The following is a 21,130-nucleotide window of genomic DNA, read 5'->3' on the forward strand; positions in this document are numbered from 1 at the left end:
AGGACCGCTATGACATGGTATGTTGTTTATCGTGGTCGGCAAAGTGGAGTGTTTTTCAGTTGGGAGGAATGCCACACATAAATTAATGGATTCAATGGAGCATGTTACAAAGGATACAAGTCCAAACATGAGTTGTGGCATACAACAGTCAAGTCATCCAAGCTGAGCTAAAATTGGCTAACTTTGAAAATAAGAAATGTGATTTCACGTGTAAAAATGTCATAATCCTAGTTCTGGATGTAATTATCATTATTTTGCTATGTAAGATGATGTGACTTGTAAGATCAATGTGTCAACTGTTAGTACTTTTATACCTATTTTGCTTTGTAAGATGTGACTTTTTTTTTGTTAAATATGGTCGTAACCAATCGATTCCTTCATGGTTATCTCACTCTTTCAACAACCTCCCTCCCTCCCTCGTCGGCTTTATCTCTATCTTCCTCCTTCCTCTGCTATTTATATGTAGAATACTCAACTGCTCATTGTCATCGTATGCAGACTCCCAGGAAGTGATGGTATCACCAACCGCCAATCCAGGCCAGGTGTTAGAAGGAGATGTAGTGCCACCGTCAAACATTGAAGAAGGTAGCCCGAGCCACTACCTCAACCTAGACTAAACAGACGCCTGTGGAGGCGATGAGGTAATTCATAATTAGATGAATGCATCTATTATACATATTGTAATATAGGTTCCTGATAGTTTTTCGCTTATGCACAGATGCTTGATGCTGCGGAGGGTCACGACAATGAGCAATCTCAGGAGCGGCATGGTGTCCGAGGTCCCTCAAAGATGCCTACGTGACGATTTATGATCACGGAGGTCTCACCAGCAGGGGAGCCAACTGCACCAGAGAGAGTTCTATGGCCATACAAGTCAGTCTGTGGGATTGTTGTTAAGGATCACGTGCCTATCAGCTACAAATTGTGGACTGATGTACAAGGTGATCCACGAGGTGATCCACACGTGGTTCCTGATTCGATCAAGAATGACATCTTGTGGCCCAAGATATTAGAGAAGTTTGACTTCCCTGAAGAGAGAGATATGGAAGTAGTTAAGTGTAAGACGCTAATGATCATGGGCCTTTCATTTAAGAACTAGAAGGGGACACTGAACAGAACGTATGTGCAGAAAGGTACAATGCTAGATTTCCGTAAATGGCTGCAACTAGAAGATCATTGGCAAGCCTTTGCGCAGTACAAGTTGTCGGAAGAATCACAGAGGTTGAGTGAGGTGAACAAAGCAAACTCGATGAAGAACCTGTACCCCCACATAGTCGGCAGTTGTGGGTACGTGAGGAAAGAAAGGCAATGGCAACAACAGCTAGATGAACTGCGAGAGAGAGGTGTCACGCTTGAGACAGAGGGTTGTAGCAAACGATTGACACACTTCCTTCTTGGGAGGGTGCTTCTTACTCGTCTGATAGAAGCTTATCCTTTACGACCTCCAAAGACCTGGAAGCGGGGCAAAATCTTGCAAAAAAACTTGCGGAAGCCCATGAGCAGTCTTCACAAGGCTCTTTCAAGCCAGACAGGGATAGGGATGAGCTCACCTTGGCCCTGGGAAACAAAGAGCACAGTGGTCGCACACCAGGCGTTGGGGTGATGGGTTGGAAATAGGGATTCCCAGGCAATGTCGACAGTTATAAGAGTCGAAAGAAATCCCAAGCAGCGCGAGATATAGAATGAGAGGTAGAACAAGCTAGAATGATGGAAATGATTGCACAAGCGCTAAAAAAGGAGAGGGAACATACAGAAGAAAAAATAGCACAAGTAGTGTCCCAAGCCCTCATGCGTCAACGGGGTGCCATTGTGAGCGAATAGGAACGGCTGAAAGCGTCTCCTGATGGTGCGCGCTCCAGCCCCGGTGGTTGTCGGAGTAGCTGTGCATCTACAGGAGTTCTGGAAGCTGACACCATCACTTATCCTGTGGACCTCATCACAGCACAGATACCGTGTGAACTACACATTGGTGCTATGAACATTACCATCAATGTGGCTTCCGGCGTGGCTTATCCCCGTGGCTCCCATGAACAATTGCACGGATGTCTGATACCGGAGGGCTACACTGTCATCGAAGTAGACGAGGCAGTTGACCAGTACCACCATGTTGAGGTGGACTACGCCGCAGAGGAGGGGGGCGAACACTATAGGAGAGAACGAGCACACATTTATCGCGTAGGAGAAGGCCTACATAGTGTTTCCACCAGGGACAGCTCCCGAGAACCTCTACTCTCCAGTACACCTCGGGCCGTTATCGCCTCTTAGATCTCCCCCTCCTCACCCATCTCCTAGAAGAAGTCCACCTCCTCAGCCATCGCTTCAATGAAGTCCACCGCTCAAAAAGCCAGCACCATCAAGAACCCAGCCATCAGCACGGAAAACACGATCAAGTTCCGCAGCATCCAAGCAGACAACATCATCTAAAAAGTCGGTGGCATCTAAGAAGTTGGCAGAACCCAAGGATGTCTATTTAGTCACTGCTAAGGAAACCAAAAAGATTGTGGATACCAGTGTCACGTCTCATTTCCATCCTCCACCACTTCCACCGAAGCCTGTTGTGCCTGAAGATGCCGTTAAATTTTTCACGAAAATGGCCAAAGTTAAATAGATGAGGACGGCTTCAAGAAAGCCACCTACTGAGTATGAACGTATTAGCAAGAAGCAGGCCAAGAGCAAGTCAGGCCCAATCATTAAGGATGCTCGAAGCATTGCAGACTTCCTAGCTGAATCAAGAATAACAGTAGAGGAACTAGCACAGCTTACTGTGGGAGCAGATATCCAAAAGATGGATGTTATATGGCCATTTGGGTTAACCAAACCTTTGGTCAAACCAGATATAGAAAGAAACCTTACAACTCAAATGCGCCGATTACATCAGTGGTACTTGGAGAATTCCAGATAGGGTTTTCAGGCGTTTCCCGTAAGATATACAGATGATTATTTCCTTAACGGAGATGGCTCCTTCTGGGTGTATTTCAAGGACTTGTATGAATTGTATAAGGCAGATGCCCTCGATGTGGCTATAGTCAGAGTGTGGACTCTGTAAGTGACTTATGCATATAATTCATATTATATGATCTTGTACCTTGAATTGCATAGCTAACTTCTCTCTTTCGTAGAATGGAGATCCAAGCGGACAAGACTTAGATACGAAAGTAGGATTCATCGATCCTGGGCTTGTGAACCAGAAACTTATAAGGGAGAATCCAAACTTCACCGAGGACTACTTATTGAAGTGTCTACTTCACCATCAATACAAGAAATTCATACTCTTACCCTACAATTATGAGTACGTGTTTGCGTGCCAGGGCGTCCTCATTTTATGGGCAACTCGATTATAGTACTAATTTGCTATGGTGACATATTCTGTAGTTTTTATTGGATCCTCCTTGTCATCTACCCAGACTTGAGGAAGATCATTGTCTTGGACTCACAAAACAGAGATCAGATGACTTACCAACACCTCATCGACATGCTAAACAGGTTAACTCGATCATTTGATCTTCTCAACAATTGCATCTAAGTTTAATTGGTATTCATATTCACGTACAGGGCGTACACAAGATACCGAAAAAAGAGTATCATCTACTTTCTATTCAGGAAGTAATATGATGTAAAAACCGACTTTTCGGTACATAGGGAATATTCATGTCTTGCATTTCCTACTGAATAAAAAGGTTCAATTCATTCCACTGACGAATCCTTTCCTCTTGAAGTGTATGAGGCAGGCAGCCGGCAACAATCTCTGCACGTTTTATGTTGTTACTAACATGCACGTATTCAGGTTCAATGATCTTGAGGTATGAAATAACATATTGTTACCTTCTTTTCAATTTCTATAAGTGTTCAAGGACTAATTCTTTCGATTCTTCAAATGCACGCTCAAAACTACACACAAATGCGTTACAACCTGCAGAAATACATGCCCTTCAAAGAACAGATTGTCGAGTTCTTCTTAGAATATATTATCAACCCAAACGGTGAGTTACATAAACCGATCATGCCGTCCATGCATTACAGATCTTCAGATGACACTATTCCTTCTAGTAGAGAGTATGCGACAAGGAGGAAGGTTACCAAGGGGCTTGACAATGCACGATATTAATGTATGTCATTAATTACTATTTATTAATGAATGATATAAATTACTATGTATGATGCGAAGTTGGTATTGACGGGATGACCTTTCAACGATGATGTGAAAGAGGAGCAAGAAGCAGCGGCCAGGAAGCGTGCCCAGGAGGAGGATGAGAGGCTGGCCCGTCAGCTGTGCGCTGCAGAGGAGCAAGAAGCTACGTCCCGTAAGCATGCCCAACAGGAGGAGGACGAGAGGGTGGTCTGTCAGTGTGCTGCAGAGGAGGTTGAAGGCTCAAATCGTAGAGCTGTTTCAGGCGTCAGACTTCGATGTCTTTGACACACCGGTGAGCCTGGAGCTTAGGCGACACTGTGGTCGATCAGGCATGGCCGGGTCCAATGCTCTACCACCATCGCCCCCACCCCCCCACATCCCCGGATGTACACATGCTGACAGTCGACAGTGCGGAGATGTGGTCCTTATTCCGGGAGAGGAAGAGGTAGAGGTAGAGGGATACTGGACTGGCTAAACTCGACTGACTTTTCAGGGGGTGACCTGTGAGAACTATTATGTACATATGTGTGTTTGTCGATGCCTATGACTTGAAATATATGTTCATTACTATGTATTAATGAAAGTGCATTTATTATTGATTTACATTAAATATATGTGTCATTGTATGCATGTATTGAGAGAGACAGAAAGACCGAGGAGTGAGAGGGAGTACAGAAAGGACAGAGAGAGGGGGGAGGGGAGGGAGGAGAGGCAAAAACACTGCCGGCTGAATCCTTCAGCCGGCAGTGATTTCAGGTTTATCACTGCTAGCTGAAGGATTTAGCTGGCAATGATGCCTTGGGTATCACTGCCGGCTAAATCCTTGAGCCGGCAGTGATGCCTTGGGTATCACTATCGGCTGAATCCTTGAGCCGGCATTGATAAGGCCCTTCACTACCGGCCCACCGAGCCGGCAGTGATAGTCTACAACTATCACTGTCCATTGTCCACTGCCGACTCCAAAACCGGCAGTGAAGATGGTTTTGAAGTCGACAGTGAAGGAAGTTTCTGCAGTAGTGTACTCTCTTTATGCAAAATGAAAAAAAAGTCAGGATGGCCTCGCATATATAATGATGATTTAAGTCTATGCTGAGTACCGGTTGAGAATGATTAAGACCCATCGAATAGGTTCGTTATGCCATGGAATTGGTGATGAGAATTATACCACGAAACTAATTAAGGCTTCAACCCCAGTCAGTCAGTTTCCCATGCACCGGGCATACCAAATGGGCAGCATTATCTCGTTGCAAGTACTCTCATAATTATGTATTTGGCTAGTCGGCGGTTGTGTTATACTAGCTTAGTCGTAAAAACTTATTTATGTTTATGTGATATAATATATGGTTATTTGATATAATGTTGTGCTCCCTTTCATATGTTCGTGTAGGGATATGGTGCAAACATTGTTGTATGTGCGTACTATGATTGACCATGGTAATAGCAGGATAAGAACATAAAGGTTTGGAATTCATTTTTTTCCAATCCACATGTATATGCTGTCACCGGCCCTCCTACACTGTTGCTGCACTGCAAGTAGCAGTGACATAGGAATCCGCTACCTGTAGCAGTGGCGAGTGGTGGTAAGGTAGCTTCGCTATAAGCAGTGGCGGTCACTAAAAATGGAGGAGCACGTGGTAATATCTTCAAGTACATCCAAATGTAAAAAAAGAGATAGATATCACAAAAAATTGTCATGAAGCGTTGAATAGCAATCCGATTTTCCTAATTACTCCTTCTGTAGAACATCAATTTTGAGTACAATATTCCACTACTAATTAAATATTTTTACAAAAGAAGTGATTTGTGGAAGTTCTCACCGGTATCCAGCCTACAAGGAATATTAGTAGGATTTAGTACATCCTTAGGGCATCTAATATACTTATCCCAGACTACAAGTGCATAGGGAATGAGATAAGCAGGCAGTGAAGGGAGCTAGACACTTCATTATCTTCCATCTAGTGATAAGTTAGATATTGTACCAAAGCTCATCGTCGTTGGTGATGGGTACAATGACACTGTGGACGAGTCGAGGCGACCTTCATTCTTCATTAAGGCCAACATTTGAAAGCTGAACTGTGCCGGCAGTAGCTCTGGCAGTGGCACATCACCATCGAGATACTGCAAAACTTGCCGCATGTTCGGCCTTGCATTAGGAAATGGGTGCGAGCACAGAAGTCCTAACTTCAATGCACGGCATGCCTCATCAATATCATAGTTACCTTGGAGTTTGGTATCCATTGTATCAAGGAGTGAATCTTTATGCCAATTCTGAAGTACCCAATCCACCAACATGAGCTGGTTGCCTTGGGCGTCTTCATTGATAGCCTTTTTTCCACAGGTAACCTCAAGAATGAAGACACCCAAGGCAAATACATCGGTAAGAGTGGTTGCCTTGCCTCTGTGTACGAGCTCTGGAGCTAGGTATCCTATTGTGCCAACAACATGTGTGGTTTGTGGGTCGGTGCCATGATCATACAGCCTCGCGAGGCCAAAATCTCCTAGTCGTCCATTCATCTCTTTGTCAAGAAGCACATTGTTTGGCTTGACATCACGATGGATCACAACTTTGTCCCATTCCTCATGGAGGTAGAGCAAGCCTGATGCAATGTCTTTCATAATCTGAAACCTTTGTCCCCAATCTAAAGTGGTCTTGCCCTCTTCACCATACAAGTACTTGTCAAGACTTCCATTTACCATATAGTCATACACTAGAAGTAATTCACCTTTTCGCCTACAATACCCAAGTAATTGCACAACATTACGGTGTTGAAGATGCCCAATGCTTACAACTTCAGCGATGAATTGTTTTATGCCCTGCTTAGAGTTATACGATACCGTCTTTATTGCAACCTCTGATTTTGATGTGGGAAGCACTCCTTTGTACACCCTTCCAAACCCACCTACGCCTATCAAGTGCTTGTGATTAAATCCTTTGGTGGCATGATATAAATCCTTGTAAGTGAATCGGTGTGGACCATACTCCACTTCCCAATCTTCACGTACCTCCTTATACCTAAAATGTCTCCTCACGAGTATAACAACTGTAGTACCAGCAACTAATACCAACAGTGCAGATACTATTGGTAGAAGGATCTCTAAGAGTTTAGATTGAGGCCTTGGACCAAGATAAGGTAGTTTGGGTAGTTTAGTTGAGTTGATGATCGGAGCAGGACTATTCATGCCAAAACTCCAGCCAAGCACACAGTGATGCCCTGTGCTTAAGCCTGTTGAAGATGAGAAGCCAATGTATGCTTGCTCTGTCAGTACTGTTGAGAGGTTGAAGGATAGAGAGAGGAGTGGCCTCACAGGTTTTTCCAGGCCAAGAGGAGCTATGGTCACATTGATCTGTGTCGTGTTTCCATCATACTCCACCCAAGTTTGGATTGGCCCACCTCCAATGAGGGGTAGGTTTGTGAACGTGCCATTCTTGTCATTGTAGATGCCAGCTGAAGAGGAGTTCAAAGAGTTGAGACTGTTAATGTCGATGCCAACATGATTGTTGTTAATGTCCCCAAACTCTGTATTTTGGATGGTGTCGAGCTCAATTGCAAAGATGTGGTTGCTCAAACTGCCATTGTTTGTAGCGTTGAAAAGGCCCAGAAATTGGATTGGGAAAGCAGCAGAGAAATCATTGCTTGGGCCAATGAAGAAAGCAAAGCCATGGCCCCTTATGTCGCCATATGAAGAAAGGATACCGAACACAAAGGAGAGAGAGAAGGATTTCACCGTGCCATGGGGGGACTGGCGGAAGCGCAGCGGAGATGGGTAAAATGCGTGGCCTTTGATCCGAGCCGTCTCGTTGGTCAGCTCGATGAGGCCGGTCGACGTGATTCTGGCTGCGCCATCTAGGGTGAGGTTGCTGCCGGTGAAGCCAGTGTAGACGAATTGTTCAGGGGCACTACCGGTACTGAATGCTGATCTAAGGCCTACAATTTGGAAGAGGAGGATGGACAAAACAAGCTTCATTATTCTAGCACAAGTCATGGCTGAGTCGATTTGTATTATGAGATCACACAATGTGGATATTTATAGCCTGGCAGGACACCCACTTTCTGCAAGAGGTACGACTTGGTCTGCCGGAGCATCTACGGCTCACCAAGGAAACTTCGTGGATTTCCACGGTAAGACGTGGAAGAAGCTGTTGGCAGTCTCCACTCTCCATGGGTTTCACATCTATGACGCCTGCTTGCGAGAGATTCAACAACATCCGCGTCATTTTAGTCTACATGACTTTTGATTAGTTTTTGAGCTTAGCCTCGCACAGATAGTCATTGCAACCAGTACATATAATTAGCAACCCATTGTTCTGGGGAAAATTCTTATATTTGCTACATAAAAGGACAAGTTTACGTACATAAATATTTTAATAACATGGTTATACTGTTCTTTACTTGACAATAGACTCTTCAACATATTTTGCATATGATTTCGCCACCACACATATGGTAACCTGTTATTCATCCATGACTTTTAAGGGAATTTTTAAAGTAACACACATGCAAAATGTAATAGGTTTCCACTTACTACAAAAAGTTGGAAATCTTTTACATACTTTTTCAGTCAGTTATTACCTGTCTTGTGTTTTCGTGAATTAAACTTCTTCAAACAAATCAGGAAGAGCGTTATGTCCATATCATTTTAGGCCAACCTTAGATACGTGTCCGGCTGATCACTATTTCCTAAGGATGCAATTAAGCTCAGGCAATTGTCACCATCTTGAAAAATGATAAATTCGCTTTCAACTGAGGGTCCTACCGAGAGAAAATATGATCACTTTGGCAAAACAAAAACACCTCACATCGCGGGCCCTGAATTGTTTGACAAATAGATTGCAAATAGTAACTTTTGAAAAAAAAATACTTGCATCCTTTTTAAAGTAAACAAAAAGATGGTATACTTCTACCACGAAATAACATGGTAAATTCCAACCATTTATACGTACAAAATCAGTTGTGACATGCTAACATTTTTTCATTATTAGTAATTTACACATCACACGATGTGGATCCAGTTGAAAAGTCAAAAACATAATCAATCAGAGGCCGGACGAGGACCATAAATTTTTTTATTTATTAGACATCAGACATGTCCGCTCGAGCAGGAAGTTACTAGTGTCCACAACTTTGGACATCGAGTTTTACTTGAAGATGCTTGGTGCGACATAAATTCGAGATATAAATTATACCCACATAATAAGTGTGGAATTAACGGGCCTGCTCAGAACACACACGTATATATTAGAGAAAATTCTCTAGTCAAATGTGTCGCGCCTTTGCTTAAGGTCGTTTGTACGTTGGTTTGTAAGGCTCTAACTTCTTCTTAATAAAATAATTCAAGTTTTCAAAAATATTAGGGAAAATTAGCTAGGTACGATTATAAATATGCCTACATGTTAGAAAATACTATTGCGTGTGAGGATAATAACTGGTATTGATCGGCCACGTGTTATTAGACACGGATGACATTTTTCAGCTCATGCCAGTGAGGAGGGTTTTTACATACCCATCTAAGTCTCATTTTATTACAGTCTTACATTATTAGAGAATTAATGTAAGACCTCCATTCCGAGATCTCTTATGGCTCATGTATCAGTTTCTAGATCAAGTAGCGGGTACATATAGTATAATATTTGTGGAATCATAGTCATACATCGTATATAATGAGATTATGGTTACATGAGTACAAAATATCTTTAGACCAAACAGTACATTACAAATCTAGCCATCTGGCTAACAAAAGCACAGTAAAATAACAATGCAAAACCACAGGCAACTCCGGTGCGAACGTGATCGCTAAATCTACTCCTCATCCGCTCCTTTGCTTCCCACGAAATCAGCATCTATCTTCTCATCTGAACGACAACAAGAATGAGTATAGAAGGTACTCAGCAAGTCCCACTACTACAGAAAACTCTATCACTATCGGCTCCAAAACCCCCTTCACTGTCAGTTTTGGAGTCGACATTGGGTAATGGGTAGTGATAGTCAACGACTATAGCTGCCGGCTTAAGAGACCGACAGTGAAGGATGTTATCACTGCCGGATCAAGACTTGAGTCTGAAATGATGCCCTGTATCACTGCCGACAGTGATACCCATAGAATCGCTATTGGCTGAATACTTGAGCCAGTAGTGTTTTGTCTCTCTTCTCTATATCCTCCCTCTTTGTCCTCTCTTCTCTATCTCCTCCCTCTCTCTCCTCTCTCGGTCTCTTCTTCACAATAGATGCATACAATGAGATATATATTTAATGTAAATCAATAATAAAGACACTTTCATTAATACATAGTAATTCATGTCTTTCATTAATACATAGTAATTAATATCCTTCATTAATATGGTTTCATTTGGCGATATATATGCTGTCAAACCCCCTTGTAGACTTCTTCCTTATCGTATACTCTCTACTAGAAGGTATGGTGTCATGTGAAGGTCTCTCATGCGTTGATAGCACAATTAGTTCATGAAACTCACCATTTGGGTTGATAACATGATCGATGAAGAATCAGACGATCTGTTCTTGAATGTTATGTATTTCTGCAGGTTGTATCGCATTTGTCCGTTGTTTGAAGCCCTGTGTTTGAAGAATCGAAATAACTAGTCTTTGAACATGTATAGAAATTGAAAAGAAGACATCGATATGTAATTTCATACCTCAACATCATTAAATTTGACAGCGTCTCCGTCTTTGCTGAATGTGTGCATGAAAGTAAAAACATAAAACCTGCTGAGATTATTATCGAGTAACTGCCTCATACACTTCAAGAGGAAATGATTCGTCAGTGGAATAAATTGAACCTTTTTATTTAGTAGGAAATTCAAGACATGAATATTTCATGCATGCCGAAAAGTCGATTTTTACATCATACTGCTTCCTATATGGAAAGTAGATAAGAATCTTTTTGCAATATCTTATGTACACCCTGTACGTGAATATGGATACCAATTAAACTTTGATGCAATTGATGAGAAGATTAAATGATCGAGTTTTCCTATTTAGCATGTCAATGAGGTCTTTATAAGTCTTCTTATGTCTCTTTTATGAGTCTAAGATAATAATCTTTCTCAAGTCTGGGTGCATGAAAAGGATAATTTAATGAAAACTGCAGAAATATATCATACCATAGCAAATTAGTACTAGAATCGAGTTGCTCATAAAAGCAGAACGCACTGGCGCGCAAACACGTACTCAAAGTTATAGGGTAAGAGAACAAATTTCAAGGTACAAGATCATATAACATAAATTATATTCATAAGTCATTTACAGAGTCCACACTCTGATTATGGCCACATCGAGGGTATCTTCCTTATACATTTTCATGCAAGCAATTGAACTTCACCTAGAAGTAGTTGTCCCCATTGAGAAAATATTCATCTGTGTATCTTACATGTAATGTCTCTATATCGTGCCTAGACTAGTCCAAGTACCATAGATGTAATTAGCACATTTGAGTTGTAAGGTTTTTTCTATATCTGGTTTGACCAAAGATTTACCCTACTCAAATGGCCATGTAACATTAGACTTTGGGATTTCCTTTCTCACAACAAGCCATGCTAGTTCTTCTGCTATTAATCTAAAAGTAGCCAGAAAGTTCCCAATGCTTTGAGCATCGTCAATGATTGGATCTAATTTACTCTTGTCCTGCTTCTTGCTGACATGTTCATAGTCAGTTGGTGGCTTACTTGAAGCCACCCCTGTCTGTTTAACTTTGGCTATATTCATGAAAAAGTTCATACTATCTTCTGGCACAACAGACTTCGGTGGAGGTGATGGAGGATGAAAATGAGATGTTACACTAGCATCCACAATATTTTTGGTTTCCTTAGGATTAAGTGAATAGACATCCTTGGGTTCCACCAACTTCTTAGATGGTACCAACTTCTTAGATGATGTCGTATTCTTGGATGTTGCGGAACCTGATCATGTTTTTCGAGATGATGGCTGGCTTCTTGATTGTATTGGTTTCTTAAGTGGTGGACTTCTTCGAGGTGATGGCTGAGGAGGTGGACTTCTTCTAGGAGATCACTAAGGAGATGGAGATCTATGAGGCAATGACAACCTCGAGTGTAGTGGAGAGTAGAGGTTCTCTGAAGCTATCCCTGGTGGAAACACTATGTAGGCCTTCTCTCCCGCGATGAATGTGTGATCGTTCTCTCCTATACTGTTTGCCCCCTCCTTTGCAGGGTAGTCAAACTCAATATGACAGTAGTGGTCAACTATCTTGTCTACTTCGATCACAGTGTAGCCCTCCAGTATCGGAAGTCTATGCAAAAGTTCGTGGGCACCATGGGGATAATTCACGCTAGAAGCCACCTTGATGGTAATGTTCTTAGCACCAATGTGTAGTTCACATGGTGTCTGCGTTGTGATGTGATCACGAGATCTGTGATGGAGTCAGCTCCTGAAACTCCTGTGGATGCATAGCTACTCAGACGACCACTGGGGCTAGAGTGCGCAACATTAGGAGACGCTACCGGCTGTTCTTTTTCGCTCACAATGGCGCCCCATTCACGCTTGATGGCTTGCTATATTGTTTGTCTTATTTTTGCGTATGTTTGTTCCCTCTCATGATGTAGCGTAATTTCAAGCATGCCCATCATCCTAGCTCATTTTGCTTCTCGTTCTACATCTTTCTCTGTTTGGGATCTCTTTCGACTCTTGTAACTATCGACAACGCCTAGGAATCCATATTTCCAACCTATCACACCAACACCTCATGTGCGACCATCATGTTCCTTGTTTCTTAGGGCAAAGGTGAGCTCTTCCCTATCCCAATCTAGCTTGAAAGAGCTCGTCCCTATCCGTTTAGATTGCATGTGGGCATCTGCAAGCCTTTTTGCAAGAGTTTGCATCACTTCCTAGTCTTTGAAGGAAGCGCATTAATCGTTCACTCTTGCCCTCCGTCTCAGACATGAAACTTCTCTCTCACAGTTCATCTAGCTCTTATTATCACTGCCATTCTTTCCTCATGTACTCATGACTGCTGACTTTGTTAGGGTAAAGGTTCTTCTTCGAATTTACTTTGTTCACCTCACTCAACTTCTGAGCTTCTTCTAACTACCTGTACTACGCAAAATCTTGCCAATGATCTTCCAGTTGTGGCCATTTGCTAAAATCTAGTGTTGTACCTCTCTGCATATAGGTTCTTTTCAGTGTGCCCTTCTAATTCTTAAATAAAAGGCCCATGATCATTATCACCTTGCACTTAACTACTTCCATATCTGTCTCTTCAGGGAATTCGAACTTCCCTAATATGATGGGCCACAAGATGTCATTCTTGATTGAATTAGGAACCAAGTGCAGATCAGCTTGTTCACCAGTCCACAATTTATAGTTGATGGGAATGTGATCCTTAACAACTATCCCACAAACTGACTTGTATGACCCTAGAACTTTCTCTCGTGCAGTTGGCTCTCCAACTGGTGAGACCACTGTGATGACAAATCGTTACCTAGGCATCTTTGAGGGACCTTGGACAAGATGCCACTCCTAGGATTCATCATTGTCGTAACCCTCCGGAGCATCAGACATCTACACATAAGCGAAAAAAGTATTGAGATCTTATACGATCATATGTACAATATATGCATTCATCTACTTATGAATTACCTCATCACCTCCACAGGCGTCTCTTTGGTCTATGTTGAGGTAGATGCTCGGGCTACCTTCTTCAATTTTTGATGGTGGCACATCTCCTTCCTGCACCTAAGCCGGATCGGAGGAGCCATCTTCCTGAGTGTTCTTCATACGATGGCGACGAGTAGTTAGTGATGCCATCCCTTCCTGAGAGTTCTGCATACAATGGCGACAAGTGGTTGAGTATTCTACAGATAGAGTGCTAAGGAAGGAAGGAGATAGAGAGAAAGCCAACGAGGGAGGGAAAGAGGTTGTCGAAATTTTGTAATTAATCGGGTGGGAGTTGATAGATAGAATGCAGAGAGATACAATATGACCATATTTAACAAAAAAAGTACATTATTGTGATTCATTTGTGTCTGTGCATGACTCGTAATACATAATTGAATAATACAACATATTTGCCAAAACAATTACAATATTATGATTACATTCAATGTAATTAAATAATACAACTCCACCCCCCCCCCCCCTCTTAAAAAAAGAGGACAATATTGTGATCACATGATTACAACTCATGGTACGTAATTAACTAATACAACTCATTTGCTAAAAGAGAGGAAAATATCATGATTACATAATTACAATTCATAGTGCATAAAAAATAACACAACACTCATAGTACATAATTAAATAATACAATACTATTCAAATTTCCTGCAAAAAACTTGGAGCATGAATGTGGAGACACCTGTAAAGGGCCGAAGCAAGCTCGACCTTGAAAGTTTAGTAGTGCACATCTATGGACAGTACCAAACCATCAGAGTCGAGCTATGCTTCGGTCGAATAGCAAGTAATAGGTCTCCAATTTTATCATTTGCAAAAAGTAAAATAAGTATGAAAACAGTGTAATTTTTAATACAAAACATAATAAGAGTAAAAAAAAAATGGCCTCAGTGGCTCTAGCAAATGGTCTTATTAGACACACATAATAGGGAAGATGAAGGACATTGACCATAGTTTGGACAACTCCTTCGTCTACTACTATTATGTGAAACTAATAAAGCCATTTTCTAGCATCATCGAGTCGTATCATCATAGGCTACTATATTTGCTCTCAGATTATACACATTGATATAGTTGGCCCCAAGACCCTAAAGGTCATGCTCCCTAGACATTCTTATTGCGTCACTAACCAGGCAAGGGCAAAGCCAATGATTAAAGGCCGTAAATAGCGAATTGATCATCATAGAGCAGTAAATAGAAGGTGATACAATAGTTCTGCGGCTGTAAAGGATTCACCAGAAAATGGCAAAACCTCTTGTGGTACACATTAGAAGGTCAGCAACCTAACAATACACCCAGCAACCAGAGCAACAGCAACAACAAGACAGCAACCGGAGCAACAACGATAACAAGACTACCATAGAGAAAATAATGTAAAGGGCCTAATATCACTGGACTACCATAATACCTGGTTTCAACTAAACCCTAATCATAATAAAGCAGTAAACACGAAGGCACCGAAATAGAGCAGAGAGAAGGATCAGCATCTGTCCTTATCATTTTTTTATCAAAGATAGGCTCTTACCCTCAGGATCACATCATCGAGCAGGATAGATTAAGTAGAGTAGCATCAGTTCTTATTTAACATCAACATTAGTAGGGAATAGGGTCTAGCCCTCAGGATCCCATCATAAGGGTAAATATATCTTAGTGGAGCATGATTAAGGACATAAGTAGAGTACCATCTGTTAACCGAGCATGTGTACAGGGACAAAAGGACCAACAGATAAGCAATCATCGAGCAAAGTAGGGCAGCATTTTTTCTTATAAGGTTTAATTTCAAATACCTATGCAAAGTAGTTGCATTTTGATAGCATATCTGGAGAACCTATTTTATAAAACAAAATGCAAGTGCAGAATTTTGGCCTGCTACCAAAGATGGCATATCTTTAGCTGACTAATTCAAGCAGTCAGCAAGCAGCAAGTCTAAATTTTATTATGCCATTATTTCAAGAACCATTTTTCATAATCAAAGTTAAGGATCAGAGATTATGCATCACCATTCATGCACGTTTTGTGTCCCTAGATGTAAAACCAGGCGAACACAGTGCATCGCGGCCTCCTGCTGGAGGGTAGGGATGGAGGGGGAGGAGGGGGACGGGGAGTATCGAGAGGCTTACCTCAATGACGATGTGGATGCTTTCTAGTCCTCGACGAAGGCCTCAGGGAGGGGGACGGGGATGATGTCAGGGAGGAGGACAGCGACAGTGTCTGGGAGGAGGACAACGACGTCAAGGAAGACTTGGACAGAGCGCTTGGTCTCCTCAGCACAGCCTCATGGTCCTTGAGGAGGGGGATGGGGATAGCGTCGGGGTGGAGGAAGGGGACGACATCGGGGAGGATGATAGGGTCGGCGTTGGGGAGGAGGACAACGATGGTGATGGCGTTGGGGTAGAGGATGATGGTATCAAGGAGGATGGGGACGCAAGGCTTAGAATCGTGGTCCTCCAGTGGCGTGGGTGAGGATAGTGCGAAGACGGCGGTGCTTGAGGATGGGTGGAAATATTTTCTAAGTCTCGGACGGTGCATGCGATGCTTCGATTATATAGGGGGGCTTCACTGCCGGCTCAAAGTGTGTACCGGTAGTGAATGGGGGGTTTCACCACCGGCACAAATGCATGCTTCGGCACTGAAGGGGGCTTCACCGCACGCTCAAATCGGTGTCGGCAGTGAAGGGGTGATTCACTATCGGCCCATTACATCAACTGATAGTGAAACCCCCCCTTCCCCATGTAGTGAAGCAAAAATATTTTGTGTTGAGCACAAGCGTCGAACTCGCGACCTGTGGCCCAAAGTCCGAATGAACTAACCACTGCACTACTCAAGTATATTCACTTGAGTTCGTACTATATATATTTATTAATATGTTGTTGACCTTCAATCCTAATACATTTTTTTAACTTGCTATATATCAAAATTAAATTTTGTACATCGCTAAATTTCATGGTTCAATTTTCTAATTCAATAAAAATTTAAAATAAATATGTTCATACCTAAATTTCGCTATTGGGGCTTGCTAGTTAATTAAAAATATAATTGGAGTTTCCTATATATCTTAATTTCATAGATAAATATTTTAAATCATTAAAAATTTAAATAAATATGCTCATACCTATAACTAATGTAAATTAATAGTAAAGACACCTTCATTAATATATTGTAATTCATATCATTCATTAATACATAGTAATACATAGCAATAGTGCTTGTGCTATTGCTAATTCATTAAAAATTAAAAATCAATATGCTCAATAATAAAGGCATCTTCCACCATAAACTACAAATTGAAGCTTCTATAACATAAATGAAGTATAATTGAATCCAAAACAAATTCATATATAATAATTCATATCCTTCATTAATATGCAAATAAAGCTACTTAATCTGGCTTAATGATTCGTCCTTCATTATGATCATGGTGTACATAGGGAGCTCCGTTGTTGTCTTCCATGAGACCTAGGTTGATGTCCTCTCTAAAAGGAGGTAGCGCATCGAATTGATTGTAGTCTTACTCGTCGATGACATTCTCCACTATGATAATCCTTCTTTTTCCTTGAAGAACCATGTGGTGCTCCTCTTTTGTTAGCCGTGTCTGGGTCATTTACATAGAAGATTTGTATAACATCTTTCGCAAATATAAATGGTTCTTCTCTGTATCTGATGAGTTTTTGTCCACTGTAGGCATACCGTACTTATTGATCTTCACGCCCCTTGGGAGTCTGACTCATTGGTATAGGAAAAGAGGAACCTTTAACACTCCATAGTCGAGCTCCCAGATCTCCTCTATGAATCCATAGTAGGTCACCCTTTTGCAATTGCAGTCATAGGCATCTATACGGACACCACTATTTTGGTTGGCGCTCTTATTATCTTGTGCTCTCGTATGAAATGTAAAGCCATTTATATCACATTCTTGGAATGTGAGGATTGTAGTTGACAGTCCGTGAGCGAGCACATTCAACTGAGCACACTAGATGATGCGCATTTGCCTGATCTTCCAAAGGTAATATGATAAGTCGATTGGTGGATTTTCTACGTTGATGATCCAAAAGCTCTAACCAAGATAGATTGAGAACCCTTGCAACCACTCACTACTACAAAAATAGGCTTATATGCTAGCCCATCACTGCCTGTTTCTTACAAGCCAGTAGTAATGGAATATCACTTTCAGTTCGTATCATGGATTGACACTAAAAGGTCATTCGAAAAAGAACCGGCAATCAAAATCCACTATTACTGCCGGCTCTAGCCATGAGCTGGTAGTGATAGTATCAAACTTTATATCCAAATACTTTGTAGTTGAAAACCATTAACATATGCAATCCTTTTGACATCTTCTGTCTAAAACTTCAAAAGATTATTTGGATATCTAAATGACATCAAATGAAAAGTTTTCAACTACAAAGTTTTGATATAAAGTTTGTCCCCATCCGACTCGTGGTGGGATGGTAAAGACGTATCACGTGTGCTGAGAGGTTCCGAGTTCGAGTGCCACGAACCGCACGTGAGCGTGTTTCGCGTGAAAATTCGTGTGACTTGTGACTTGCAACGACACGGGCGTGGGGGTTCCTCGGGTGCAAAAATATATTTTTTTTCAATTTTTTGAGCCCCAAAAAGATCGATTCAGCACCCAACTATCACTGTCAACTAAAGCCTTCAACCGACAGTGATAGTCGACTATCACTTCTGGCTGAATCTTTCAGCCGGCAGTGATAACCCCTTCACAACCGGTCTCTAGGCAGTGATAGTCGGGAACTATCACTACCCGTTGCCCACTATCAGCTCCAAAACCGACAGTAAAATCCCTTTATGGGCCAGCAATGAAGGGTTTTTTTTGTAGTAGTGACTACACCACTACTACATATTTATCTAATGTGCCAAGATGTAATTGACCTCGCTAAGAAGTCTTTTCTTACAAGAGAATCGAGAACACAAGTAAGAACAGGTAGATGCAATCTAAATATTGCTAATTATCAATGAAGTGCTTGAGAGCAAAATTTTCCTGAAATGGAAGAAGCGGTAAAACTGTACAAAATAGAATAATCTAAGCAAAACCCAAACCTAAACTATGACAGATATTGTGTATATATAGGGGGGACATGACAAGGTTGACCTAGGGTTGTGCAGCCATGGAAAGAGGCGTGCACAACCTGGACTTCGACCCCGACATGATTACAACACCTAATAGGGTCCAAAACAGTGATGCAACACCTTATTTCTTTGAATCTAACTAAACTATAAGGAATATTTGGTAGAGTTCATATCCATTAAAAAGGGCTCGTCATAACCTTTCCAGAATGTCCAAGATTGCCTAAAACGGACTTCGTATGTGAGAGTTATGCCCGTTTTACTGACGTGTTATCCTGCGACTCGACCACAACTAGAGCTCAGCCTCGAGTTCGAGTAGACTTGGCCTTCAAGGGGTGACGTCTGGGTAAGGTTGTGGTGCTTCTCCCTTATTTCTAAGCAATAAAACATCACAATAATTTAGTAGTAATCCATCCAAGGAAGAATGAACAATGAGGAACGAGTTCACCTGGTGGTTTAATTATCGTGCACGTGCTCTTGTAATTGGACCTTGTATGATTTAAAGGAATATTAATAGTATTTGTTGGAGCAAGAGTTTGTCTTGCCCCAGCAAGTAAGGTGAGAGTTTCTTCTAAGGAGGAGACTCAAGCTTGGAGACGAAGTTTAAGAGGAAGGAACACCACAAAAGTATTGATGGTAGAAAAAATGGATCGCTCTGGGAGGAATATCACAACGTGACTTGGTGTGTTTTCACTTTTGTGTCTTTTTTGCTATCTAGCTCATCCTCCTCTGCCTAGATGATCATGCCCCCCTATTTATAGGGTTGTGCGTAGTTTGGCGTACAAGTTATCATAATGTACAAATATCTGGGATCTGACTGAATTACTGGGACTTATCTTGGATAACTACTTTCTACACGATCGGTGAAGATAAATATCCACCGTGCTAACTATCGTGGTGCTTGCCCCTGGAGTGCGGCGAGCTGGTCACCAATTGCTGTCCGGCGCCGTACTGTTAGGGGTGTTAGGATAGCCTCCATCACACCGGAGTGTTAAAGCGGTGTTCATTAGCCTAGGCTTTTAATGTTGGTCACTTCCTTGCCGGCAAAGCATGAACAGTGCTCCCCTTCCGGTAGATCTTTCCTAAGGCATGCTGACTCACCTTGTAGCCATCAGAAAGACAGCCTGAGCAGCCCGAGGCAGGGGCCTCGGGAGTCATGGAACTGGGAGGTGAAAGCTTTGGGAAGCAGGACTCTGGAAGGTCGGGGCTTCAGGAGGCCAAAGCTTCAGGGGACTGAGGCTTCGGGAGATCATGTTTTTTGGAGGTTGAGCCTTCGGGAGACTGAGCTGGCTAAGCCAAGGGAAGGCTTCACAGGTACAAAGGGGTACCATGAAGGGATCTGATGACTTCGGAGGTCGAGCCTTTAACTAAGGGTTCGGAGATCAAGGCTCCAGAGGGACCTGAATGGTAATCTTCAACCATTATCCTCCAGGCTGGTTTATTTTTCCCCCAATAGTACCCCCTCATTCTCGGGCCCCGATGTTTCGGAGGGGGGAGAGATGCAGAGGAAAAGGCAATCCTAGCCTAGTATAGCATCAAGGATGCCTGATGGCAATTCCTTGTCCTTTAAGAAGTTTTTTCGTTTAGAAACCATGGATGTCGATGGTGAGCCCAAGGCTGATGGCGTACTGATGGTGGCGATCTGCCCCGGAGCTTGTTGGAGCTATCATGCGTGGTGTAGGGACCTCGGGTCAGAGGGACGTCGATGGATGTGGTGTACTTCCGAGGTCTGTGTTGAGACCAATATAAGTTATCCGGATTCCTTTGGTATGGGATTGGAGGATTCCACGCGTTTTCCTGGCAGGATAAGACGTGCCACTGTCGCATTCTGACTAGACAATACGGGGGGTCGTTTAGGGTCTTGTGCCCACACCCTTGTCATGCGCCGAAAGGGGTTTGGGTTATTAATGTGACGGGACGTCCGTGCGAGAAAATGAGGCATTTGTCATGGAGTGCTGACTCGTGTTGGAGGAATGACCCGGATATGCCCACGGTCCCCCCAGGTATTCAATGGGGGACACTGCGGTGTTGGTTCTGCTTCATCTTCCAGACCTACGTGACTGCTTGGCCAGGGTATAAAGCTGGGGTTACCCGGCTGGAGTCTCCATAGGCCCATGAGTGAGCAGTTAACCTTGACTTGTGTATGGCATCATCTTCCTCCTTATCCTCTTCGGAGATATCGATGATCTCAACAGCTTCTTCAGGAGCTGGGCTGTTTCGGTCATCGGCAGAGGTGCCGGTGGCCACACCGCTTCCGTATCTATAGGGGAGG

The 21,130-nt window shown here is 42.5% G+C and overlaps 1 protein-coding gene across 1 annotated transcript; it reads right to left on the reverse strand.

Annotated features, from left to right (window-relative positions):
* Positions 1–6,085: 6,085 nt before the first annotated feature.
* On the reverse strand, positions 6,086–8,139 carry LOC133926740 (L-type lectin-domain containing receptor kinase SIT2-like). The gene is made up of 2 exons (XM_062372799.1): positions 6,349–8,139; positions 6,086–6,247 (listed from the first exon to the last, which is right to left on the reverse strand). Exons 1-2 carry the CDS (start codon positions 8,111–8,113, stop codon positions 6,234–6,236), a joined length of 1,779 nt encoding a protein of 592 aa, XP_062228783.1. The 5' UTR covers positions 8,114–8,139; the 3' UTR covers positions 6,086–6,233.
* Between the last annotated feature and the right edge of the window lie 12,991 nt (positions 8,140–21,130).

This window comes from Phragmites australis, chromosome 8, assembly GCF_958298935.1.
Source record: "Phragmites australis chromosome 8, lpPhrAust1.1, whole genome shotgun sequence".
Lineage (NCBI taxonomy): Eukaryota > Viridiplantae > Streptophyta > Magnoliopsida > Poales > Poaceae > Phragmites > Phragmites australis.

What these genes read in the sequence shown, in the direction of transcription:
- LOC133926740 (XM_062372799.1), bottom strand. Translation starts at nt 8,113, where the DNA reads ATGACTTGTGCTAGAATAATGAAGCTTGTTTTGTCCATCCTCCTCTTC.